The sequence below is a fragment of the Panicum virgatum genome, chromosome 3K, assembly GCF_016808335.1.
Source record: "Panicum virgatum strain AP13 chromosome 3K, P.virgatum_v5, whole genome shotgun sequence".
Taxonomy (NCBI): Eukaryota; Viridiplantae; Streptophyta; class Magnoliopsida; order Poales; family Poaceae; genus Panicum; species Panicum virgatum.
The window spans coordinates 56,397,565-56,423,412 of record NC_053138.1 but is presented as its reverse complement, the minus strand read 5'-3'; the positions used below and the strand labels follow the sequence as shown (position 1 = coordinate 56,423,412).

The window sequence follows — 25,848 nt, the reverse complement described above, 5'->3', positions numbered from 1 at the left end:
TGGAGAGGTGGAGAGCCACGAGCCAGTCAGCGCCAGGCCACCAGCCACTCGTGCTCGCGAATACGCGGGCTTTAAAGGGCTTCTCCGCAAAAACGCCACCCCTTCACGGATCCAAAGGAAGGCTCGGCTCCTCTCTCGCGGCGGCGGCGCACCCCTCTTCTCCATCTCCGGCAAGGTGAGCTCTCCTCTCGCCCTCCTCCTTGTGGTTGTGGTACCGATTCTTCCTTCCCCGGCGCCCGATCCAACCCCGCCACGCGCCTGCTCGCGGTTGAGGGAAAGTTCCCCTCTAGAATTCATTGACCGGATCTGGCGCCTCCACGTTGCCGTCGCGCTGGGTTCGCGCGGCGGATCCGTGCCGGCGGAGGGTCCGAGGGCGTGTAAGGCCAGGGGGGTCGGGTCGTTCGTGTGGATTATAGCGAGGCGCGGGTGCGCGGATAGGGCGCGCGTTCTCCGGTTTGGTTGTTGGCATGGAGCATGAAAGGATCGTCAGCGATGGCGTAGTGACGGTGCTTCCATCCTTCTAGTCATCCATCCCGTGGAGGCAGTTCGGGTGATTTGATTGGTACTAGGGTGTGAATGGTGAAAATGCCAATTTTTGGCACCGGGAAATGCTGCATAGTCTGTATGCAAAGCGATTTCTCCTTCGCGGGTTGTAACCTTGTCTGTTCTGTATTTTCTTTTGCCCTATGTTCTGGATGCGGTATGGCTGGGATACTACACGCGTAGGAGTATAGCCTGTTACATGATAGCTTAGGGCACATATTATCTTCTCGGGCTGTAGTTAGTGGTCAAAGACTTGGTAAGTTGGACCAGGGCTTGGATGCATTCACCATTGCCTCTCGATGGGGTATAAACATAGCCTCCCGTGACGTTATGGGTACATCATGTTTTCAGTTGAAAAAGGTCTGCATCATTGATTTTCATTGTTTTCTTGTCCTAGACAGTACCCAGTGTTTGATGCAGTTCCGCTTCTCCAGCTGGGGCCTAGGGCCATTGGATAGCCCGACTACTAGCATTTGTGCCCGAACAGCCTTTTGACGTGTGTGGCCTCAGATGTATGGTGTTTGACTCATGACATGTTCACGAGTACATCACATAATCTGAATGCAGCAGTAGGAAAAATGTAAAAGGCAGTTGTAATGTGTCCTTCACTTACTCAGTATTTCATTGTTCATCCAGAATCTGAATGAACCAGGTCATGTTTATATTGTCTTAGCTTCATAGAGGCACCTTTATCAATAAATTAACAAATTGGGTTAGGAAGCTGGCTGTGTTTATTATTGCATCCTGATGATCAATGATGCATGCTCATATCCCAGTTGTGCTGTGGTGTGGATGTTGCTTTAGGGTACCCCTTCATTTTATTCTTACATTTAAATTCATCTAGCATCTCTTTGGTTGCACTATATATATATGCATTTGTACCTCCATGTGTTATCCTGAACTATCAAAAGTGAGATTATATTCTATTGAGGTGCTAATAACTTATTATTGGAAATTGCCTGTGGACGCTGACCTGTAAACCCTTGGTTAAGTTCCTCGGTGTTTTTCTTGTCATCGTAATACATTTTAACTTGAGCTTCTGCCTGTAGATTAATTGAATCTACTTTTAATATAAATGTTTGATGCATCCCATGCAGTCCTTTCAAATCCTGTAGCATAAACTGTTCTTCGTGCAAGCTCACTGAAGTCTCTAGTATGTCTCATCTTTTGAAACTTTTGGGTTTGGCATAATAGCCAATTACATCCCTCAATTTTGCTCCGAGGATCACTTTGATCCCTGAAGTATCAAATAGACCATTTAAGTCCCTCAAGTTTCTCTGTTGGATCAAATCGCTCCCTATGCTGATTTGGCATGCCACGTACACTTGCCATGTCAGCGGTCGGAAACCTTGTGGACGAGTCGGCATGGTAGAATTGTCTTTTTTTACCATGCTTCACCACATCCATATCTATTACAATGATTGTGTACAAGGCTGCTACGGCAAGGCGACAAAAATCATTGCACAATCTTTTGTCCTATGTACATGCATCTAGCTATAGTTTACGCCATATAATGACCAGATCAATTAAAAGAATGACTTGCCCTGGCCCCCTAAAAAATGTTTTATGCATTGATTATTACCATGGTTTGTTTGTTTTTTTTTTGGGGGGGGGGTGATAATGGATCCGTGGTACAACTTATTATGCTGTCTCTATATTTTTCTTATGCTGTTTAAGGAGGCCTATGATATGACAAACTCTTGCATTGTAATCTGTCAAGTCCACGTCATGTATGATTTATAATTGGACAAGGGGTAAATGAGGCAATTCTAATATGTTGACTCAGGCATGGCAACTAAAGCTGACATGGAATGCCACATGTAGCATGCCACATCTGCCTTAGGATTATGATTTAACATGAAAACTTGAAGGACCTATACGGCCTATTTAATACTTCAGGGACCAAAGTTGAGGGACATATTTGGCTATTCTGCCTCTGGGTTTTGCTCAGTTAGCAGTCTGTTATTGTTTTCTGTTTCACAAAATAAGGCAATATGATGTCTACTAAGCAATCAGCTTATTGCTCTTTTCTAGGATCTTTTTATGATTTATTGAATTTGAATACCCATGCCCTTTGGTAAATATTAGATCTTGCCTGCAGCTATTTTGATCAAAGTGTACCTGTCGTTCTGTTTGGAGTTTCTTTTCAATTTCGAGTCAAACTGAGTTTTTTTGCTGGTCTAGGTTTAGAGTGTGTGTAACAACTAAGATCTGCATCGAAGCAAATTGAAGAAATAGGCCAACTGAAAATCAGCCCATATTTGTTGTTTAGTAGATGGAGAGTGAATGACGAAGCATGGCGCAACTTTGATAGTGATGTCTGCCTGGTTTGATATGCACCTGTTAGGTAGTGGATAGTTTGAGCTCTTGCAATTGCAGATGCTAGGATGTTGATATTGTTACCTTGATTTGACAATGGATGATAAGGAAATCCCTCCCAACTAATTTGCTTTGTGGCCTTGTTTACCATCATGATTGTTTTTGTGTGTGGGTGCCAGGTTAGGTGAAGGTCCTGGTGTACTCTTCTTCTTCTTTTTTTTTTTGGGGGGGGGGGGGGGGTGAGCGGTTAGAAACTTAGAATGAGCAATGATTGATACCATAGCTGGGAGTGTTTCTTTTTTTTTTAGCAACGCTGGAAGTGTTTCTTGTGTCACATTTTATGCTGTCCCAATCACTTAAGGAGCTTTTGTGGTGGAATAGTGTAATTTAGGAGGTGAATGCAAGAATATAGGGAGTTTGACTCTGGTGTGCAGTAAAACCTCCAGCATTTCTGATTACTCTGTTCACTTTGCATAAGTTTGTATAGCACCTTGCATATTCAAGTGCTATTTGAATCTCTTCCATTTTTACCTCTTTACGGTACCATTTCAGGTCCGTTTTTTTTTGAAAAAAATCAGGTCCGCTTTTGCTATGTACAAATCAAATGAACCCCCTTTTTGGTGTGACTAAACAAATAATCTAAATGCGCCGTTGCTGTATGCACATGGCTGCATTTAGTAAGAGTATCTTTTTACCTTGGTGAAGATATGCTGTCTGCCTGTTGCTCCCACGTAAACTTACAGAATCTTCTCCATTTCTTTCAGGCATTTGGCATCTGACCTCAACAGCAAGCAAATGGCAGGTGGCAGGGTTGCACATGCCACCCTCAAGGGCCCGAGCGTGGTGAAGGAGATCTTCATTGGAGTCACCCTCGGGCTGATTGCCGGTGGCATGTGGAAGATGCACCACTGGAACGAGCAGAGGAAGACTAGATCCTTCTACGACATGCTGGACAAGGGCCAGATCAGCGTTGTTGTCGAGGAGTAGCTTTCACGCGCCAAGTCTGAAGTTATTTTCTCACAGTTGTTTCTGAAACTCTGGAGAGCATGATGAAGTGAATGCTGTGGAGATTTGTCTTGAAAAATAAGCATAACCATTTGAGGACACCAGATTTTGTTGAATTTCCTTCCGTTTCATGAATATTAGAACATGTCCAGGTCATACCGATCAACTGAATATCTGATCTAGTTTTACATAAGTTAATGTGATTGTGAAATTTGCAAGTAATTGTGATCGAGTTTGCCCTTTTATGTGAATCGATTGGTGGGTTACCTAACAGGTGATTACTCAATCTGTGTTTGACATAATTTTGAGTGGATGAAGCACTAAAAATCTTGACCTGATTGCACGCTCAGCCGGTGCTCTTTCGTTTGGCAACGTCACAGGTTCGGTCAAGATAAGTTTTTAAGGTTTTCTTGTGCCTTTCACTGTCGTTTTCGCCTTCGTCACGGATGTAGTGACTCCATTGTTTGACGCGAGTTCCATTTTGCTTTGCTCACATAGAAGATTAGCATGTGTTTAACGATTGCTTGCTTACTGTGGGGTGATGGAGAAAAGAGATGCATGTATGAGGATGCAATAATGCATCTTGTTATGTGATTTGTTTTGTTCCGATAAAAGAAACAAATCGAAGTATTGTTCGTTGCTGCTTCGATGCCAAGGAGATGGATCAAGCAACATGCTAGGAGAGGGAGCTGTCAGCAGACAGAATCCAGCGAGGAGCTTTGGAACAGAAGATTTCCCCCTTTGATCCAATTGCTTTATTAGATGTGTAACTTTGCACTCAAGTTGTTTTGATGCCTTTCTCCTTGCTTTGAGGTTTGATTAGAACTCGTATCTTTTGTGATGTGAAGTTCCATCATGCAGTCTTTTTTTCCTTTCATGATGTGAAGCTAGCATATCTCACCGAGATATCTACAATTAATGACAAGCTGAGAACTGGAACAAAACTCAGACACACCATCAGATCTAACTGAAACTATATAGAGGGGATAGGAAATCATAACACTTATTCATAACATTACAAGACACAGTACAGAAACCAAACACGAAATTACACCTTACATAAGATGAACATCATCATCACTTACACACAGACAAACAACAGCAACAATTATTGAAGAACCAGAATACAGATTATAACACAGCAGCAGCAGATACAGCCCTCCTATGTAGTCCTCAATGCAGCCAATTCTTTCTTGCCAACCTCCAGCTGCCTTCATGGCAGGTGGAGAGGCATCCTCATCAGTCATCAGTACTGGAGCATGTGCGCGCCGCCGATGGGCATGGCGGCGGCGGGGTAGGGCAGCTGCCACGGCCGGAGCAGCGGGTCGTCGGCGGGGATCTCCTCCTGGATGTCCATGGCGACGCCGCTGAACTCCTCGACGACGCGGAGCACCTCGTTGACCGAGCGCAGCCGGTCGCCGAGCTCGGCGGCGCGCGCCCGGAGCACGGTGTTCTCCTGCTCCACGCGCGCGTACTGCGACGCGATGTCGGCGGCGCGAGCCGCCACGCGCGCGTTCTCGGCCTGCAGCCGCGCCACCTCCTGCACGAGCTCGTCCAGGTGCTGCTGCTTCCGCAGCCGCGACCGCCGCGCCGACTCGCGGTTCGACAGCCGCCGCTTCTCGCGCCGGTGCGTGTCGGCCGCCGAGTCGCCGTCCGACCCGGACATCCTCCCCGTCCCCGCCGGTGACAGCGACGACGACGACATCAAGGCAGGATCTTTAGCTCACCACCAAACAATTCTCTACCGCTGCTGCTGCTGCTAGTACTAGTGCTATTATTCGGCGATTCTTCAGGAAAGCAAGAAGGAAGGGAGGAGGAAGAGGGGACGGGGAGAGCACGGGGAATGGCGGATCCGGGTGAGGGCAAGTTATGAGATCACATAAAACCAGTACAGGAAGACGACCGAGAAGGAGTGGAGGAAGCAGGAGCGGCGCAGGTGGCTGGCGATCTTCATAAAGCTCAGAGATTGCGCATCAAGATGCTGCTTCCCAGCCAAACCATGGCCAGCGAGAACGAAACCTCCCTCCAGCGCAGGAAAACCCGGAGAAACCCCAACACAAGAGTTCGGATCTTCCGCCAAAGATCTTCCACCAACAACAGCGGCAGCTCTTGGGAATCTGGTTGGGGGAAGAGGAAGGTGAGCCACTCAATCGGAGAGGGCGGAGGAGAGGGAAGGGGGAGAGGATCAGGAGGGGGGAGGCTTATTTAATGCCGGGCCGAGGGCATTTCCGTAATCCTCCACCCAGGGGGCGTTTCGGTAATCTTGCGCCACGGGAGGTTGCGGAATGGCTCCAGATGAATGAATGCCGGGAGAAAGGCGAAGGGAATCTTTACTAGTCTGGTCTTGGGTGGCTGTCAATGGCTCTGTGGGGGGTGCATGGGTTGTTTTCGTTCGTGCATCATGGGGGTGATGCGCTAGGGGCACCACGAGGGGTGTACCAGGGTGCGGCGTGCCGTGGCGCAACGCGTGTCGTCGGGCTGGCGTCGGCGGTTCGGGCGGCGTGGCTGATTGATTTGGACCCGCCGTAAAGAGTATCTTATGTTTGCCGCGGTGTGACATGTTATATATTGTATTGTGTTCGAGATGTTTATGTTTTCCTTTAAAATTGGACATTAGAGCTATATTGAAGCTGATGATCATACTTTTTACGGAAGCATCTCTGTGGCTGTTCAGCTCGATGAGCCTCGAAAATAATACAAAATGATTACATTGTTTTTAAGTAGTCATCTTTGTTGGGTTAGTACTAGTTTATTTAGATAACTATACTTATTTTAGGTCCGAACTTTGTGTCTACTAGCCTAAAACTCAAGCAATGCCTGCCCTTGCCACGCTCCATCCTCTGAGTGTGTGCACAATAATAAAATAACTAAGGCTTACTAAACTATATTTATTCAGCAGATCTCATGTCGGCGCACGGAAGTGAAGCTATAACCCACTTTATTCTCTTGCGATTCGTGTTATTGCTTACTTAGTGTGTATTCTTCCTTCAATCAAAATGTACGATTGATTACAAAATCACAGTTTAGATACTTACAACTCACGCATGCTCACCTCTATAAATTTTTTATATTTCAAGAAGAATAAAATTAAAGGTAGATCAAACCCCATTAAACTGGATATCAATTTTAGCGAGAACAATTCTGCACCACTCAACAATCTTTTGTGAAAAAATTGCAGAGCCAACATAATAAGAATCAGTTCCCCTCTGATTGTTTACATTAATCACAAGAGATCACTTTTAATACTCGTTCGGTTTACGCGGACCACATGTGTCTACTGTAGACTAATCACTAATGTGAGCCGAGTTCAAGGTGCTTTTTCCAGTACTGCCCCTGTAAAGAATCTTTGCACTTTTCTGAAAGCGCTGTTGGAGCCAACTAACCCGGGGTCAGGCAAAGGATATTTTTCGTTTCTCTTTGAGACGAAGTCATCTCCGTGAATCATCACGTTATTGATTTTGGGAAGCCGCATGATGAAAATAAGTAAATTTTTAATTTTAAAAAACTAAGTATACTTTCTGAAGGGAAAAATTAAGAAATCATATTCAACTATTTTCACATGTTTTCGAAATTCACTTAGCTAATAACCTAGGTGTTGAAAGATGCAATTAACTTTGAACGAAAGATTTCCGGACAGCAAGAAATTTGTACGACATGAGTTTATCTCTGAAAACTGAGTAAAAACAAACGAAAGGGCTGGAAAATGGACGGTTGCTTAATATGAGGTCCCAAGATCTTATCTTGAATCACAACAACTTGCCATGATCGATCTCTCTAGGCATTCTACAGCATGGCATTAGTTAGCGGAAATCTAAAAGAGCATTATAGCAGACATCTTTACAGGTTCATTGTATCTTGTAGCTACTTGACTATATATAGTACCTCCTATTTGATTAAAGAGATCCAGTGCGACAACTTCTAGGAACACACTTAATTAGTGCTGAAGCTTTGTACGATAAGTACCAAACCCTGCCCAAAGTGCCTATACATTTTTTTAAAAAAACGAATATATATGGAGTTGGAGGAAAGAAAATGAATTCATCTCTTCTTTTGGAAATGAATTCATTTTTAAGTAATCATGTTTCCCTATGCATGATGGTACATGGAAGCACATGAGGTTGATGGATTGGAATATTTCAGCAACAGTGGTCGCACCAAAAGATAATTACAAAAATCAGATATGCAGTGCTGGCTATTATGTAGTGTAAGTGAAGCATATATCATCGCTGTTTTTTTTTTCAATTGATGAGCTTTTGATGTGATGCCATAGTATAGTAATCACTCTCTCCAACCAACATTGAAGAAATTTTGTACCAAAGCCCGCATAAGAAGAAACAAAACATCACACTCAGCCTATCCCAGCTTTGTTTATTCATATCAATGAGCTCAAGAAAAGAATACCCATTGAATCCATGATCATTTGGAAAATTATATGTAGGAGGATGAGGCCAGACTAGAGCACAAACAAATAAATGAGCTGGAATTTTCTCCTTATATTTGTTTTTTTCTTGGAGATAAAATGGACTAGGAAAAGGGAGACAAACATGGCCACCTCAATTATTATTGTCCAGGTTCTTATTGTTTGGGCCTAACATCGTGGGCTCCACCTCACTTGGATGTGATACCTCCATGATTGCCCTATGACTGAACATTTTGTGCACTTCTTGTGTAGGATAGGCTTCCGTTCCATGCTGTGATTTTTTTATAGCATTACTTCAAAAAAAAATTATAGCAGCGTGGAATTTCTTGAGAAAGAAGAAAAATCAACCACAAGACCTCCTCTAGCTGTTTATGCGTTTCATATGCACCTTTAATCAAGTTGTATCTTAAAACAAAAATGTTTAATTCTAAAGATATTGACATGGTAAAACAATGAGTAGCTAACATATATAAATCAAAGTTTTTTATTCCTGGAGGATTAAAGGTTGACAACCTAGTTTTAATTTATAAAAACATATGTAGGTGAGAGTTTCACAAAAAGTTCCAACAAAATGAAAATAACACAGCTTAATATGGACCGTACCGTATAGCCTTGCACTGCCTAGTTAAAGTAGTTATATACTACATTAATAATAATTAATACGTTTGCATGGTCGGTGGGCATCTGCATGCATGTGCATACAGCCGTCCACATGATGCCTGTTAAAATAAAAGATTATCAGGTATATTCCGCAAATACCATTTATTTTCTGGGCTTGTCTAGAAAGTGTACCTCCTCATGCTTTGGCAAATTGATTGATCCGCACCAGAACAGAGTATTAGAGCAAGTATTATGATGGACTGTAAGCAGGCTCATATCTACGTGGAGGAGAGAGAAGACGGTGGACGTCTGGTGAGTCGCCCGCCCAAGCTGGCTGGGAGAGACTGCGCATGCTCCTATGGGTGAGAAGCTAGCGTGATAATAAATAGTGCCGGGGCCTGCCACTATCTTGCGCCCGCTGCAGCCTGGAGTCGCCGAAATTATAAGCCATGCTCTTACAACCCTAAAAAAGAGATTTTTTATGTTAACTTATATTTTCTCCTTTCGGGATCAGATCTTTCAATAGATTTTGTAGCATAGTAATTATTAAACATTTTAGGTGGGTGGTAAAAATATGCTGATGCGCATTGTGACTTGGAAGATGATAATTAAAAACTTTAACCAGTGACTTTGCTTATTCATGCCACAAAGTAAAACAAGAGCTCAAGAATTAAATAGGCGTAGCAGTTGAAGGAGTAAGAACCCACTACACAGATAGTTATTTTAGGTGTTGCTCATCTTTTACTCGATCCAAATATGCGGCATTGTCGCGAAAGATGATGCTAGTGGCTAACTCCAGGTAACAGCTTGAAATAACAGCTGTGACAGGATCGGCTACCTTTGTTTTCTTTATTTTTAATATATATATATATAGACACACACACACACAGTAGGGGCCTTGCCCCTCCTGTTTCTTAAAAAAACAGCTTGAAATAACACTGGCCGAGTCTTTCAGATAGTGACTTCCAAATTATTTAGTGGATGGCATGTGTACATATTTCACCACCTCAATGAAACACCAAATGCACTCTATTGTTATTACCCTCAAATCCAAATGTAAACCGTGCATTTTTTTCTTTTGCTACTGTCAATACTCATGAATGTCCATTTCTGTATATAAATAATCACATCATGGGAACTAGACGTGCAGATAAACTGATTTCTATGGCGCAAGATCGTTAGTAATTCTGAAATATATTAGCCACTTTAATTTTGAACCATTGTATAGTGATCATATCAGTCAACCTAACTGGCTAGGTTTTTTTAAGCAAAAAAGTTTTCCAACTAAAAACAATTTCATATAGGAAAGGATATCTTATATATATATATATATATATATATATATATATATATATATATATATATATAGAACACTTAAAGATAAAGAAAAACTCATAAGTAATTACACATGAAAACTTGAGGTTGAGGAGCATTCTTGTTGACTTCCAGATTTCTCGCTAACTCACAAAAGCTCATAACAATCAGCTGCTATTCTTACTCTCTTCTTCAAACTAAAATACGAGAGTACATTGTCTAAGCCTGCTTTATAATTTACCCTTTCCATTTCCCTGTCGGTTTTTTTAATTCCCTGTGGGTATGTGCACCTTAGGGAAATTCCGGTTTCCAGTAGTGTATTTGTGTACACCCTTCAGCTGACGATGCTTATCTAACATCAAACGCTGGATTTTGATGTTTGCTTTGCAATAATTAAAACATATGATGATAATGTACACTCTGAAGAATTGGGCGACAACAAACAAAAAATTCACTATATTGATCAGCAGCTATTTTCAGGTTATTTCGCTTGCGACAATAAATGAAGCAAGGTTTTAGTGCTGTGTTGGAGGATTTGGAACCCACTATATTGATCAGTAGCTATTTTCAAGGTTATTTAGCGTTTTTTTTTGCTCTATAGGAATATGCCATATTGTCGCTATATGGATGATATGCTGGATGCTACCTTTAGCAGCTTGAGAAAAATTCAGTAAAAGTGCATTTCAATGCCTATCAGAAAGTGACCCCTACCAAGTAGTCTAGCGGATTGCATGTGCTTCACCATGCTCAACACGTAGCACGAAATGTAATCTATTGTACAGTTACTTTCAGTGTGCGTTTTACTTAAAATTAGACTCTTTCCAAAATGCTTTTAATGCATGATAATTGGTGTACCTAATCCAAAGTCATGCATATATTTAGGCTCTTCAATTCAAAATGCAATATGTACATTTTTTTAATTGTTGGTGTAAATACTTATTTGAACATGCATTTTTCCAGGAAACAACAGAAAATATTAAATTCAATTTCAATATGAATTAGACAGCATATGAAGTCAATTTCTCAGCGTGTTCTTTACGATAACTTAGGACAAATCCCAATTGGAAGTTACATTGCTGTTTTCCAAAAGTGCCATGACCGGGTCCAATGCCTAGCATCATTATATTGTTTCATAGGCTCGCAATAGTATTTAACGCACAATGCACAAGATTGGGAATTGTCAGATGAAATGAAACTTTCGTCCCTAATGATATATATATATATATATATATATATATATATATATATATATATATATATATTTAAAAAAATAATGAGCGAGTTCTCTTATTGATAGAGGTGCAAATTGGTGACCTTAGGTGTACCGCCAACCATCAGATCGTCAAAATTACAAAATTGGTGACCCTTAGGTGTACCACCTGAAGCTACAGAAAGTCGATCACACGTGCTTCGACTCACTGGTACTCCTCACCTCATGGACGATCTGGCTTGAGCGCAATAGAAGAACGTTCGATCACCGATCTAGGTCTGTGTTGGAGGTCACCTCGGGCCTTGAGGATGAGGCTTTCACTTCGGGCCTAGCTGGTCATAGCTCGGTTACTTCTTTTGTTGTCGCCCCGTAGATCATTTGGTCGCTTTTAAGTTATTATGTAACTTTTTCAGTTGTTTTCGAGCTTTGGGCTCCTGTTCCAAAGCTAGTGTTTGTACCAGTGACTTCCTTTTTTCTCTATTAATGAAAAATGTGCTCAGACACGGTTGTGAAAAAAAGGAATTACACGGGTAGGCGCATCGAGTCAATCTGTTGGCTGCAGACTCTTCAGGATCGCTTATGCGTTCTTCATTTAAAATCCATTTGCCACTTCAATTCTGAATGCTTTGTATGGCGGCTTATTAGTCAACCGATCCAATACTGTATTAGAAAGGATAAGAACAAGGAGGAAGAGAATGTCTAACACAAATTAAAGGTAAAGCAAAAAACCAAAAATATATAACATATGGATATGGGTAGTAGTACCCAAGTTGACTACCATATTCTCTTGGAATCGAAAGTTCGTACAATCAGCTGCCGTTCTTCTCTCACCCTCGATTAAAAAACGGCGGGAGTACGTTGTTTATTAATCCTGCTTTAGCACACACCTTTTCTACTGTATTTCTGTATGCATGGCAGCATGGGCCCACAATTGTTTTTGTGACTGGGCCCATAAAAAGCTTATACTAACACGTCGATTCAAGATGTTTTCCAATACCGATTAAGCTGCCAAAACTATTTTAGAGCATGTTGTGCAATGGGAAATTTCTGGGCAAGCAGTGAGTACATGATTTTTGACTTCATTTTCTTATCGTACATGCAGCACTCTAAAGTAAAAAAAGAAAAAACGGCTCTCTCTTTCCATGGTGCAAAAGGAGCTTTGTTAAGCAGCCACTTAGTCACCAAGGCGCCCCCCACAACCTTCCTTTCAAAGTGGGTTTCTTCTGGTCACCAGACAAGAGGGGAAAACCTAACACAGGGTTTTAAAATGACAAGGGAGCATCAACGCAATTCATGTCATCACGATCTCCATGAACCAAACGCAGGAAGCACATGTGTGGTGGTAACAATAACAAGATCGCGAGTCAAGCTTTTTTTAGTCCTATTAAACAAGCTAACCTTCTTGTTTATTATGCTACCAAGAAACTTGTGGCAACCTAGTAGTAGATCAACTGATGAAAGAATAATGTCCTACTCAAAAGGCATGACTGGTTCAGCGTGGTTCTCTCCTAGTTAGAGAGGACAGAGAATAGGACTAACAGGAGAAGATCAAAGCAGCTACAATCAAAAGAAGCTTAAGAAAAGCCAAGCGGGCCATGGCCTGTCCCTCAAAAGAGCACCATAAACGTGCTTGAATCCAGTGGCCACTTTGGCATGTTGCTCTGCACTGATTCGCTCCATCTTTCCCTCCTTTCCGACCACCACGTTTTAAGGTTAGGTCCGACTCAAGAAAAGGTCCCAATTTTGGAAGCACTAACGAAGGTTCCAAATTGCAAATCATCACGAAAATCTCAAGCCATCCCGGTACCGGTTCCGTGCCAGTGACAAGCACAACATGTTTGTTCTTGCCATGGTTTGATGTGCTCAGTTTCTTTTTTATTTGAAAATTTTGATGTGCTGAGTTTGAACAACTAGTTTATATTCGGACGATTGCCGATCGGGTACCAACCGGGGTAACCTATTTCAACCTTGAATTATTGTTGCTAATCAAACCATATTTCTCCCTCGTTAATTAAGCACTGATACGGTGGCGGTAAATAACCCATTGCCATCGAGATTTGAAAACCATGTGCCCTGGGGTGGAAAAAAAGTCGAGGTAAGTGTAGCTAGCAGTGTGCCACCGGCTCTTGCAGAGGTGGGCACACGGTTTGGGAAGATCTGGGTGTCCAGCGGTGTTTGATTGCGATAGTGTCCTTCAAAGTCCCATTGGCAAACCCTAGTTTCATGCTTCATTTTCTCTCTCTCTTTATTTTTTTGGTGTTGACAATAATACCCACCAACCAAACTCCATGGTTTTATTCGGTTCTCCCGGATGGATAACCCAAGAAACGAAGTTGACAAAGGCAGGGCTGTCAAAAAAAAGAGAGGATATTTTTAACCTTTTTTGGGAGGGGAAAGTTGTGGAAAATGTACATGGACTCTACAGGAGTAATGGATCATCTATCTTCGCAAGATGCAGCCGCCGGCTGCAGATAGGTTTGAACTTTTTTTTTTGAACGCAACAGATAGGTTTGAACCTTGAAACGACTATATATATTCTCTGCCGTCAAGTCCCATTGGCAAAGACACTTGCCGACTGTCCCGTCTTTGACAATCCAATCGAAGTCTGAATGATTGCAGTTAACAAATTTGCAGCTAATTATTCACAGGAAGCTGAATTTCTACATTTGATATTCATCCCTTCTCTCAAAATATCTACTCATCGGGGAAAAAATATGAAATATCCCTACTTTGAATCATGTTAAATAGACTAAGGAACTGGGCGTTCATCGTTCTTTCCCATTATTGTAGAACAGTTTAATGCTTCTTAAAAATACATGAGTGTTATTAGTCATGGAAAATTATTATAAAACACAAGTTATTTCAAACATAGTAATATATCTCTTGTAGATTTCTTATACTTCTAAAATGTAAAAAAAAAACTTTGATGTGCCCATAAAATAGGTGGGGCTATCTTTTTTTTTGGGGCGGTGGCGCATATAGATTTATGAACACTGACTGCAAGTAAGATGATTGTGATAATAAATTGCACAATTCGAACTTTTTTAATCTGGGCAATTTTTTCCTACAGTAAAGAGATTGTTATTCGGACAGACAAATGGAAAATCGACACAGGGAAAAAGAAGCCAGAAGAGAGCTACCCAGAAGCAGCAGCACCTGCTGGGCTTGTCAGGCACACGTTGTAGGCCCACAGACCACAGCCCACAGCATCTCAGCCCACTTGAGGTTCTGGGCCCACTTGCGTTCCCGCCAAGGCTGCCTCCTCCCTTCCCGCCAAAACGCCGCCTCTTATCCCCCTCTTCCCGCCACTCTCCCAAACCCTGCGCCGCCTCCGTCCCCCGTCCCGCCCTTCTCTGCCTCCTCCCTCCTCGGCTCCTCCTCCTCCTAGCTGCCGCCGTCGCCCCCATCACCGCCTCCGGGATGAAGAACCCCGACTTCGCCGCCGACAAAGGTACGTGCTGCTGTGGCAACGGCCTCCTGATCCCCCCTCGAGCTTTCCCGCCCTTCTTCATTTGCTCCTGGAAGGTTCTAGAACATCCTCTGACGGCCCGTTGGTTCTTGGTGTTTGATTCGTGTCCCCAGCGCTCGCCAAGGACTTCCTGTCCAACTTCGCTGACCCGCGCGGCGAGCCCAAGTACCTCAACATCCTGGTAACCGTGAACTCTGCCCCGTGCTGCAGGGCTGCCTTTTCAAGATCCGGTTTTGTTTCGTAATTTCACTCTGATTTCTCTCTCCTGTTCCAGCAAGATGTCGCCAATCGGAAGATCCGGGCAATCCAGATTGAGCTGGACGACCTGTTCCATGTACTAATTCCTTCTCTTAGCAACACCCGATTCCTTTTTTTCTTCCTTTTACGAAATTTGTGGATGCAAGATGTCATTTCGGGCGCGAAATGTTTTTTGTTGTTGTTGCTTGCAGTATAAGGATGTGGATGAGGAGTTCTTGCAGCGGGTCACCGAGAACACGCGGCGCTACATCGGCATCTTCGCAGAGGCCATGGATGAGCTCATGCCCGAGCCCACGGAGGCGTATACCGTGGATGAGGACCGGGACATCCTGATGACGCAGCGTGTGGATGAAGGGGCAGACGGTGGCGCCGACGGCACTGACCCACTCCAGAGGATGCCACCGGAGATCAAACGGTTCTTGTAAGTAGACTGGTCCTTAATTTGTCTTGGTGCTCCGGACTTCGATAAATTAGTGAACAAAATGAGCCTGTGGTTTATGGTTAATGTAGAATGGAGAGCAAATTTCATGTTATGAAGAAGACACAAAATTACTGATTATACTGCATAATTTGAACTAATCTTTTCCCTCCGAATTCTGCTGTGAATTTAAGCATTTGATCTGGTTTGATAGAACATGTGTGCACCATTAGCCTCTGAGTGGTTCAGATCTTAGAAGCATGTCTTGCAAGCGTGTGCTTTCGTGGATGCTGTGGATGTAATATGTCAGTTAGATATGAATATTTGCATCTTATACTTGCTCAAATTTTCTTATTGCTGTTATATATATGCTTGGAGCCACCTAATTCTGTGCATCTCACTCGAACTGCACTCCAATAAGTTGTCCTGTCGATCCAATTATCAGTCTTTGTTGATGTTTATTTAAAAATGATTATGTTTTGGCATTGTAGTGAGGTTTACATCAAGGCATTCTCAAAGGTGACTCCACTCACCATAAGGCAAGTGAAGGCATCCACCATCGGGCAGCTTGTGAAAATATCTGGAATTGTGACTCGCTGCTCGGATGTGAAGCCCTTGATGCAGGTTGCTGTTTATACATGTGAAGAATGTGGTTTCGAGATATACCAGGTACTTGATCTCTTTTCAGGCTTTCCTTTTGATTATAGCCCTGAAATGTTGAACTTCTATAATAATTAATATTCTAGAGCAGTTAGGGATAAATCCTGAGAGACTGGTAGAATATACTATTTTCTGTACTGAGGTTGCATACATTAACATTTTGACTCTGTTTCTAAGTTCTATTTGGAATGATTGAATGAGTGTTAAAAAACAATTGTTTTGAACTTTGCAGGAAGTGACTGCTAGAGTCTTTATGCCTCTCTTTGAATGCCCATCTCAAAGATGCAAGCTGAATAAAGCAAAGGGGAATCTAATCCTTCAACTGCGAGCATCAAAGTTTTTGAAATTTCAGGAGGTACTAACCCTTCTTCAAATCTGGCTAAACATGGCTATCTTTGTTCAGTGAAAAAAACCAGCCTAAGTTTTGGCATGTTTACACTCCACTTCCATAAAACTGCAACATTGCCTTGCAGGTGAAGCTTCAAGAGTTAGCAGAGCATGTACCAAAGGGCCACATCCCTCGTTCTCTGACTGTTCATCTAAGAGGAGAGCTGACTAGAAAGGTAAAGCAAACTGTAACTTTTTGTTTCACTTTCCTTTGCATTATTTTGTTCTCTGACTGTTCATCTAAGAGTTACCTTTAGAAGGAAGTTGCTTTTAGATTTCTGCTTTTCGTTTACTAAATTCAGTAACTAAATGCTCTCTTAAGCATTAAGGGTTCACTAGAGATATGTTATCATGATCAGGTTGCACCTGGAGATGTGATTGAGATGTCAGGCATTTTTCTTCCCATGCCATACTATGGATTCAGGGCAATGCGTGCAGGATTAGTTGCTGATACTTACTTGGAAGCAATGACTGTCACCCATTTCAAGAAAAAATATGAAGAGTAAGTCATCTAAGGCTCATGCCATTCATTCCATTTGTCTTCAGCAGCTGTCTGATTAGTCACTGTAAACTGTTGCAGATATGAACTTAAAGGTGATGAACAAGAGCAAATTGATAGATTGGCTGAGGATGGTGATATCTACAGTAAGTTGGCAAGGTCCCTGGCACCTGAAATATTTGGCCATGAAGACGTAAAGAAAGCGCTGCTGTTGCTGCTTGTTGGCGCACCCCATCGGAAGCTCGGAGATGGCATGAAGGTATGCATGCTGCTATGAATTAGGATGGCATGCATTTCCCTCGCAATTGTTCCTCTCTCCAACTGCTCACATCTTTATATTGATTGCATAATGTAAATGTACAGATCAGAGGAGACCTGCACATATGCTTGATGGGAGATCCTGGTGTTGCAAAGAGTCAACTTCTGAAGCATATCATAAATGTTGCTCCAAGAGGAGTGTATACCACTGGACGCGGAAGCAGTGGTGTTGGTCTTACTGCTGCTGTCCAGAAAGATCCAATTACAAGTGAGTTTGTCCTTGAGGGCGGAGCACTGGTAAGACTGAGACCTTATGATGACATCTTTAACTCCTTTTCTCTTCTACTGAACTACAGGCCTACTTGTTTGTGCTTTCACAAATGAATATATGAACTTTGATCTCCAGCCTTGGCTACAGCTGTTGAGACTGTAGATCTTTCTTTTTAAAAAAAAATCAAACCAGCAGTTGAGATTTCATAACTGTCTTGGTGGTAAACACTCCATTTCATTCTTTTGTAGAATTATCACCATAGCACAATAAAAACAGTTATTTGGTGTAAAGCGTAGGCATTCAATCCCACTAATGATTAATCTCGTAGTGCAAACTCTTGGGGTTTCAGGTGCTAGCAGATATGGGTATTTGTGCAATAGATGAGTTTGACAAGATGGAAGAGTCAGACAGGACAGCGATTCACGAGGTGATGGAGCAGCAGACAGTTAGCATTGCCAAGGCTGGCATCACCACCTCTCTCAATGCAAGAACTGCAATCCTGTCTGCTGCAAATCCAGCATGGTAAAATTTGTTCTGAACATTTCCCTTTTCCAAATGATATAGAGGAAAATAACAATGATTGTGATAATTGCAATTGTTTTTTATTATTCAGGGGAAGGTACGACATGAGGAGGACTCCAGCTGAAAACATAAATCTACCTCCAGCACTGCTGTCTCGTTTTGACCTCCTTTGGTTGATCCTGGATCGAGCGGACATGGAAAGTGATCTTGAAATGGCAAGACACATTGTTCATGTGCACCAAAATCTTGAATCGCCAGCACTGGGTTTCACACCACTTGAACCATCCGTTCTTAGGCAAGTATAGTATTCCTAAAGTTGCACTACATGTATTGTCCGAATTTTGTTGTTGCATTTCCTCAGAAAGATTACATAGTTGCATTACCAACACTTAAGCAATGCAGTAAAATTCAGAAAATTATAGACTGACACTGAGATAAAATTAGGCTTACTATCTTTGCTCATAGTTTACAATTTAACAATCTTGATCTGATCAGAGCCTACATATCTGCTGCGAGAAGAGTCATCCCTTCTGTTCCTCGAGAGCTTGAGGAATACATCGCAACTGCATATTCCAGCATCCGCCAAGAGGAAGCGAAGTCAAATGCACCAACCTCCTACACAACTATCAGAACACTCCTCAGCATACTCCGCATTTCAATTGTAAGTAAAAATCTCAAACTGTGTTATCCTTTCCTTTTCCAATAATACTAACATGTAAGATATCTCATCTGAACATGATGTTGCTTGTTTATTGCAGGCCTTAGCAAGGCTTAGATTTTCAGAAACTGTGGCTCAGAGCGATGTCGACGAAGCACTGCGACTGATGCAGATGTCGAAGTACTCGTTATACTCAGATGACCGCCAGCGGTCTGGCCTAGATGCGATTTCTGACATATATTCCATCCTGAGAGATGAAGCAGCAAGGACAAGCAGCATGGATGTGAGATATGCTCACGCTCTAAACTTAATCTCCAGAAAGGTACCGTTTCCACATACACATACTGGTACCAGTGCCACATCTCAATGGCTTGATCGCTGACAAAAATTGGCCTGTGCTCAAATGTTTGTGAACTGCAGGGATATAGTGAGGCTCAATTGAAGGAGTGTTTGGAGGAATATGCATCCCTGAATGTGTGGCAGATCCACCCAAACACCTTTGACATCCACTTCATTGATGCCTGATGAGAAGTTGAACCCAACCACCTAACATTTCATCATGAGCGAAAGGATGTAATATCAAGAGTTGGTGCTTCATGATTTGTGACCAGAGTGATAGGCCTTAACAAAGATGGAATAGTTCTAGTAATAGTGATGAACAACAAACCATTTCATGATATCAATGATGTAATGCTCGGCAGAAGCCTGTGAGAATTGTACCAGTAGAGCCATTGTTCCTGTCCGCTTAATGATTAGCCTAGTGCTTTTTTCCTTCTCGCAATCTCCTCGTTTCACGCTGAAGTGTATGTACCCTGCTGCGATTCCTTATTGCTGCACATAGTGCATTTCTGCCAAAGCGATCACAGATGAAACCTTCCTATTCCTAAAACCAAAAACTATTATGAGTAACCATCACAATCTCACTCCTGACTCATCAGACCAAAGGCACCATACGATAATTGCTGATGACAAGCCTCTCAAGAACGAAGTATTTAACAACATGAAAGTCAAATAATTTTAACATCAACATGCCACAATGCTTTCATGAGGAATTAGTCAACTAATTTGTTCTATATCAGAAGACACAGGAACATCCACTTTCTCAAAACCGAAACATCCTATAACAGTTGCTTACAGAGCTTACTGATATGAACAGGAAGTACAACTTACCAATATAACATACAGCCCTATATTGTAAACTACATCAATACCCAGGATCCCATTTCAGCTTCTTACCATTCTAGCACAAAGCTACTTCAGCCTCTAAGAACTAAAGTTACAGCAAAGGCCAGCATCACATCTTGTGATCACTATCCTCCGAGTCATCATGCAGGTCTGTAGCACTGCCATTTGGTACAGCTCCTGCTCCTTTTCGGTTGATTTCGCTGAAGGGTCTCTTCTTTGATGATGATGGTTGGAAGGAATCCATCTCCTTGCTCTTCTCACCCTCATCAACAGCCATGTCATCTTTCTCTTGATGAGCACCAGCTGCTGAAGGTGGAGGTGGCATCATGTCAACTCCACTGAGTCGGAAGAAGACTTTCTCAACTGTTTCAGTTATCTCTTTCCCTAATCCACCACTGTCAAGTATCAGATCCCAAACCGCCTTGGAAGCTTTCTCAAGGACTGGAGTCCTGCATTGCATAAAACAGTTAACACTGCATGTTTTGATGAAATATTCCTTCTGCTTAAGATGAAAAGAAGCTGGTAATGGGGCTGCAAACTGTGAAATGCGGAACATGTAGATTTGGATTTCCCACAATAAAAGCAATGCATCAGAACAATGGAAGAACAAAGTACAATCTGGAAACTAGATCATTACTACTTTTCGAGCAAGCAGTGATGAGCAGATGATATGGTAGGAAGATAACTTATCATGGAGTCAAGCCTATACGTTTTTTTTTCCTTCTGGGAGGTAAAAAAAATTGCTGCTGAGCATCAAAACAATTGATAACCTACATATAAGCAATTTGCGGGCTAAGCCAAGTAAAAACCAAGCTGTACTGTTCCTGAGCACAATCTGTTGGTTCAATGTGATTAAATATTAATGGAGTTCTACAGAAAAGATAAGAGCTTACTCCAGTTCTTGTCGAAGTGCATCAAACAACTCCCTCTTGGTCTTTTTCTCAGCTCCAGGGGTATTCAGTACCTTGCTTTGCTCCACCATCATCATAGTGTTTTTCTTCATATCTTCCTGCAATCAAATTTAGAAAGTTCAATGCCAAGTTTCCACTTCCCACTGCTCCACTAGTCAGGTGATTCTGACATCAAGCGATGCCAAGAGGGTGAAGAAGGGTACGTATTACATAAGACACTGCAGAAATGTCTCTATCCAACATTGATAATAAAGACCCTGCTGTACTATGACCAAGGAGCAGCAAAGGCACGGTGTATTGCAATTAATCGCTGCACTGCTGTAAATGAGTTGGCGTCCGTTTCACTTCCCGATTAACCGCGCGCTCACGTCCGCTAAAAACGCTGTTAGCCCGCCCGGCCACCCGGAGGGCAGCGTCGCTTTCATTACGCAGCGCATACGAGGCATTGTCCGTGTGGATTACCGAGAGAAAAACAGGAGGACCACTTGAGACGATTCCGATTTCTGGAAATCTGAATTTTGCTCACGCGACGCCGATTTATGGACGGAGGGAGTATATCTATACACATGCACAATTGAAACTGTACGCATAAGGAAAGAAAAGGAACAGTTTCCTGAAATGTAATGTTGATGAGAGCGAAAAAACAGAATGAAACCGACAAGGAAACACCACATGCAAAGTGACGCCAAAAGACAACTAAATACCTAAATTCTCATGCAAACCAATCCTGAAACGTCATGTTGATAGGAGCGGAAAACAGAATGAAACAAACGAGGAAACAACACGCGCCAAGTGACACCAAACGACAATTAAATAGTCAAATCCTCATGCAACCCAATCCTCAAAGCATCATGTTCATTGGAGGAGGAAAACAGAACGAAACCGAAAAGGAAATGACACGTGCCAAGCGAAACCAACAGGCAATTAGATATTTAAATTCTCATGCAACCAATTCCTGAAATGTCATGTTGATAGGAGGGAAGAACAGATGAAACCGACACGGAAACAACCTGTACCAATGGCACCAAAGGACAAATAAACACCAAATTCTCATGCACACCAATCCCCTGATTAAATGTCTCTCGGGGCATGCAAGTCCACCTAACATGAACCGGAACGGTAGTCAAATAAACAACTAAAACTCTAATATAACCTAATGCCAACAATTTAGTCACACAAGAAAACCTTCAAACAATTCCACCAGTTACAGAAATCACAGTCACCCGGGATAGCAAAGCATGAATTCAGACCATCCCACGAGGCACAGCACAACAGAGCCACACACAACCAGCATATCTGGGTCTCACCAGTCACTACCTTAAGATGGAAGTGATTACCGAACCGCATAGCGCATCCTCATCATACAACAGACAATCCCTAGCACACTAGCTAAACAGGAGCAAGAGAAATAGGTGGTATCAGAAGGAACAGCAGGGGATCGGGGGAGGGAGGAGGAGGAGGCGTGCACGCACGTTGGCCTTGAGCTGGGCGATGACCTTCATGCGGAGCGCGTCGATGCTGCCGTCGTTCTTCAGCGACTCCAGCACGTCCTCCGGCCGCACCACCTTCGACGACGACCCCATCCCCCTCCCTCCTCCTGCTCCACCCCCGAATCACCCGCCCCCGCCGCCCCGCCCGCGGAAACCCCTAATTGAGCCTCGGCCTCGAGGGATCGCGGGGCCCTCCCTCGCCGGAGATCCGGGAGCCTGAGTCTCCCGGCGGAGACGGGGGGCTAGGGTTTGATTTGATTTGATTTCTCCTCACTCTCCGTAGGTTCGAAGAGAAGAAGAGAAGAGATGAACACGAGATAGTCACGTGCCTCGTGCTCTTGAAGTTGGAGGTATCAAATGACGAGACTACCCCTACCCCCCTGCTCCACCTGACCACAGCCTCACCACGCCGGCGCCGCTTGCTCCGGCACGGGCAGCGGCAATGTCGAGTCGACGGCGCCGGCGCCGGCGGCCGAGGCAACCCATCCTCTGCCATGCCCTCCTCTCTTCTCTTCCCTGCTTCGCTCCGCCGCCTCAGGCTCTGAAAATGTCGCGTGTCAACAGCGCTGCCTGCGGAAAGCCCTGTCACCGCAACCCCCATTAAAAAATATTTTCATGTTTTCACGATGATTCTTGAGAACAAACCTATAAAAAAAACTATTTCTCCATCGGGCTAATTAACACCAACACCAATAGGAATTCTTTTCTACCGGTTAACCGGCGTGCAATTTATCAGTATTTTTATTCTATCTGCTGACACCGGCGAAAACAATTTCCCCCAGTAGTATTTCGCTTCTCCCTATCGCTTTTCAGTGATATTCTGTTTCCAATAGGGCGTAGGTGAATACTCCTACTTTACAATTTTTTTCACGGTAACCTGTATAGTGTTGTATACTCTAGCTATTAATGGTATACTATCAATTAGTCTAATTGGCGGAGCTCTGGCTTATTATAAATTTTTTTATTATGGGAATGTATTAGGTGCAAATCAACCCCTCCGTGCAAACTATAGAAACTTCAATATGGATCATCGGATCAACATCCAAGGGGCATGGGGGATTGAGTAATTTTATAATCTAAACCCGCCCTTGGATTGGATAATCACACTTTTGCAAAACCAACCTCCCACTCCCTGCGCGCCCTTCCCTTGAATGTTGATCCAATAGTCTAGATTGAAGTTTCCATAGTTTGCACGAAGAGGTTGGTTTGCACATGATATGTTCCCTTATATTATAAAGGAAAATTGCAAGGATGCCCTTATTTTAAAGTCCAACAACACGTTTGTCTCTGTTTTTTTAACTTTGCATGTTTGTTCCTGTTTTTAGTCTTTCAATTGTATGGTTGCTCCTGTTTTATTGCAAAACTATCCCTGTTTTGCATGTTTTCAGGGGCATCCATGCAATTGGAAGACAAAAAGAGAAGCAACCATGCAGAGTTAATAAAAAATAGGGGCAAACGTGCAGTTGAACCTCAAAACAAGGGTAATTTTTGCAAATGGCCCTATTATAAAATACTCCCTCCATACTCGAAAAGAATGTCGTTTTGGACAGCGATACGGTCTCCAAAGCTTAACTTTGACCTTTTATTTTTATAAAAATATTTATCACAAAATTGTATATTTATACTTTAATGAAACTTTTTTTCAAGAGAAATCTATTCATATGGTTTTTGTATTTTGAAACTCAACAATTTGAAAGTTATTTATGATTTATATTCCCAATATTTGACTCAAATTTTATCCAAAATGATATTCTTTTCAAGTACAAGTACGGAGGGAGTAGTTCCGGCTTTGACTTCAATGATGAAGTCACTTTTTATAGAGATGAAGTTATTTGGAAAAAGTATTTGGCAAAACGATTTTGAATAGTAATATGGGTAATTTTAGGAGCACGCCATGCTTGGAGAGGGGAGAGAAGGTAGTGAATCCATTTTTTTCTCTCCTTCTATTTGGTGTAAATCGTTTGACTCTTCTTCCCCATTCGGTGGGGAGACGTTTTAAAGTTGCCCTTTTGATAGAGCTTCATCAAAAGTAAACAGAGAAGTCGCTAGAGTGTCCCCACTAATTGAGACCTAAGTTGTCCTCAAGAAATGCTTATGTTTAAGAACGGAGTGATGATTGTTCTAGAGAATATGCTCACATGAACCGTGGGCACCAGATTTTGGCCTCGAGCTGAATCTTAATCCCTTTGTCCCCCCAAATTGTGGCGGGTGTGGTATACGCGGGTCTTGTTGGATTGCAACCTAATTAAGATTGCCACGTCTGGTCTTAGGCATCCATATATTTCGTAGATAGTATTTGGTTGATAGTCGATACTGATTGCTGCCACAACTTAGGATACCCTCAAGGCCTCAACAATGGAGACGTAGATGGGTGAGGTGGAGTTAAGAGGAGGCTGTAAATTTTATTTTACACCTTCCCCCTGGTAAAAGAACCACTAGTCCCCTCTCATTCTCATGATTCAGGTAAAATAGCTCGCTGATTTGCTTATCGCTGGTGACTATTCTCTCTTCTGATTCCTTCCTCTGCGTTAGAATAGAGTTGAGTCAGTTGGTAGTATGTCTAACTTTTCCATTCGGGGGGGGGGGGGGGGGGGGGGGTTTCAGGAAATGGCATTGGTAAAAAGCACTCAAATTTTATATATTCATCAAACGACACCGATTTTTCTAAGTGGATTCGTAAAACAGCACTCCACATACATTTTTCATTCTTTTATTTATCTTTTGTTATTTTTCATATGCAAATAGACCAAATTGCCCATGCTAACACAAGGGTCTCCTTTTCAAGTCCGTTGGCAACCATATGTTGTCGTAGTAGCCTGCACTATCCGTGACCCTCCAAGAGCTCAACATTCATGTAATTATGAGGAATTTTCAGTTTTAGCAAAGCGGTTATCAAATTTGCTCGAAAATTGAAAACAATCAAAATCTGTTACGTTAAACCGATTTAGCTTATACTTTCTCCGTTCCAAAATGTAGGTCATTTTGACTTTTTCTAGATTCATATATTTTGCTATGTATCTAGACATATTTTTATATCTAGATGCATAACAAACACTATGAATATAGAAAAGCCAAAACTATCTATATTTTAGAACGGAGAGAGTATCTATAGAAGAATGCATCAACAAAAAAAGTAAAATAAAAAACAATTGGCAATGCTTCTACTAAATAGTCTCATACATGTACGTCATATAAGAGATATAAATTTAGTCTCATACCATACGAGCAAATATATCTGGGTTAATTTGACTAAACCGGTTAACACCATAAAAATTGAATAAATCACTAATAAATATATTATATTTTTTGTGTCTCATACCACATTAGCACATATACATTGGCAAATTCCATTCCAGTTTGGGAGGAGGGAGGAAAAAGGAGTTATTGCACTGGGAAATCAATCAACATGAACAAAGGGCAAATCTGTCTTTTTGCATTTGGTAAAATTTTG

General features: G+C 42.4%; 4 protein-coding genes across 5 annotated transcripts; 2 read left to right on the top strand and 2 right to left on the bottom strand.

The window, feature by feature from the left end:
- Positions 1–12: 12 nt before the first annotated feature.
- On the top strand, positions 13–4,089 carry LOC120699784 (cytochrome c oxidase subunit 5C-like). 2 transcript variants are annotated; one of them, XM_039983861.1, is made up of 3 exons: positions 80–175; positions 1,641–1,696; positions 3,627–4,089. In XM_039983861.1, exon 3 carries the CDS (start codon positions 3,658–3,660, stop codon positions 3,847–3,849), a length of 192 nt encoding a protein of 63 aa, XP_039839795.1. In that variant the 5' UTR covers positions 80–175; positions 1,641–1,696; positions 3,627–3,657; the 3' UTR covers positions 3,850–4,089. The 2 variants fall into 2 exon arrangements, with proteins under 2 accessions (XP_039839794.1, XP_039839795.1); XM_039983860.1 differs by lacking the exon at positions 1,641–1,696 and having other exon boundaries at positions 13–175.
- A 737-nt stretch (positions 4,090–4,826) lies between these two features.
- LOC120699783 (ocs element-binding factor 1-like) lies at positions 4,827–6,067 on the bottom strand. The gene has a single exon (XM_039983859.1). The coding sequence runs from the start codon at positions 5,570–5,572 to the stop codon at positions 5,114–5,116; it is 459 nt and encodes a 152-aa protein (XP_039839793.1). The 5' UTR covers positions 5,573–6,067; the 3' UTR covers positions 4,827–5,113.
- Positions 6,068–14,712: 8,645 nt separating this feature from the next.
- On the top strand, positions 14,713–19,592 carry LOC120699781 (DNA replication licensing factor MCM7). The gene is made up of 15 exons (XM_039983857.1): positions 14,713–14,862; positions 14,994–15,061; positions 15,155–15,214; positions 15,330–15,559; positions 16,048–16,225; positions 16,449–16,571; positions 16,690–16,779; positions 16,963–17,105; positions 17,184–17,361; positions 17,466–17,657; positions 17,981–18,153; positions 18,245–18,448; positions 18,649–18,814; positions 18,912–19,133; positions 19,232–19,592. Exons 1-15 carry the CDS (start codon positions 14,832–14,834, stop codon positions 19,334–19,336), a joined length of 2,163 nt encoding a protein of 720 aa, XP_039839791.1. The 5' UTR covers positions 14,713–14,831; the 3' UTR covers positions 19,337–19,592.
- Positions 19,593–19,814: 222 nt separating this feature from the next.
- LOC120699782 lies at positions 19,815–22,709 on the bottom strand. The gene is made up of 3 exons (XM_039983858.1): positions 22,380–22,709; positions 20,890–21,005; positions 19,815–20,445 (listed from the first exon to the last, which is right to left on the bottom strand). The coding sequence occupies exons 1-3, from the start codon at positions 22,488–22,490 to the stop codon at positions 20,106–20,108; spliced, it is 567 nt and encodes a 188-aa protein (XP_039839792.1). The 5' UTR covers positions 22,491–22,709; the 3' UTR covers positions 19,815–20,105.
- Between the last annotated feature and the right edge of the window lie 3,139 nt (positions 22,710–25,848).

Bases quoted from the DNA above. Each gene is read 5' to 3' on its own strand.
- LOC120699782 (XM_039983858.1), bottom strand. From the start codon at position 22,490: ATGGGGTCGTCGTCGAAGGTGGTGCGGCCGGAGGACGTGCTGGAGTCG. The intron at 21,006-22,379 runs GTGCGTGCACGC...ATTTGATTGCAG, and splicing joins TCGCCCAGCTCAAGGCCAAC to GAAGATATGAAGAAAAACAC. The intron at 20,446-20,889 runs GTAAGCTCTTAT...TATGCAATGCAG, and splicing joins GCACTTCGACAAGAACTGGA to GACTCCAGTCCTTGAGAAAG.
- LOC120699783 (XM_039983859.1), bottom strand. From the start codon at position 5,572: ATGTCGTCGTCGTCGCTGTCACCGGCGGGGACGGGGAGGATGTCCGGG.
- LOC120699781 (XM_039983857.1), top strand. From the start codon at position 14,832: ATGAAGAACCCCGACTTCGCCGCCGACAAAG. The intron at 14,863-14,993 runs GTACGTGCTGCT...TCGTGTCCCCAG, and splicing joins CGACTTCGCCGCCGACAAAG to CGCTCGCCAAGGACTTCCTG. The intron at 18,449-18,648 runs GCAAGTATAGTA...TGATCTGATCAG, and splicing joins CTTGAACCATCCGTTCTTAG to AGCCTACATATCTGCTGCGA.
- LOC120699784 (XM_039983860.1), top strand. From the start codon at position 3,658: ATGGCAGGTGGCAGGGTTGCACATGCCACCCTCAAGGGCCCGAGCGTG.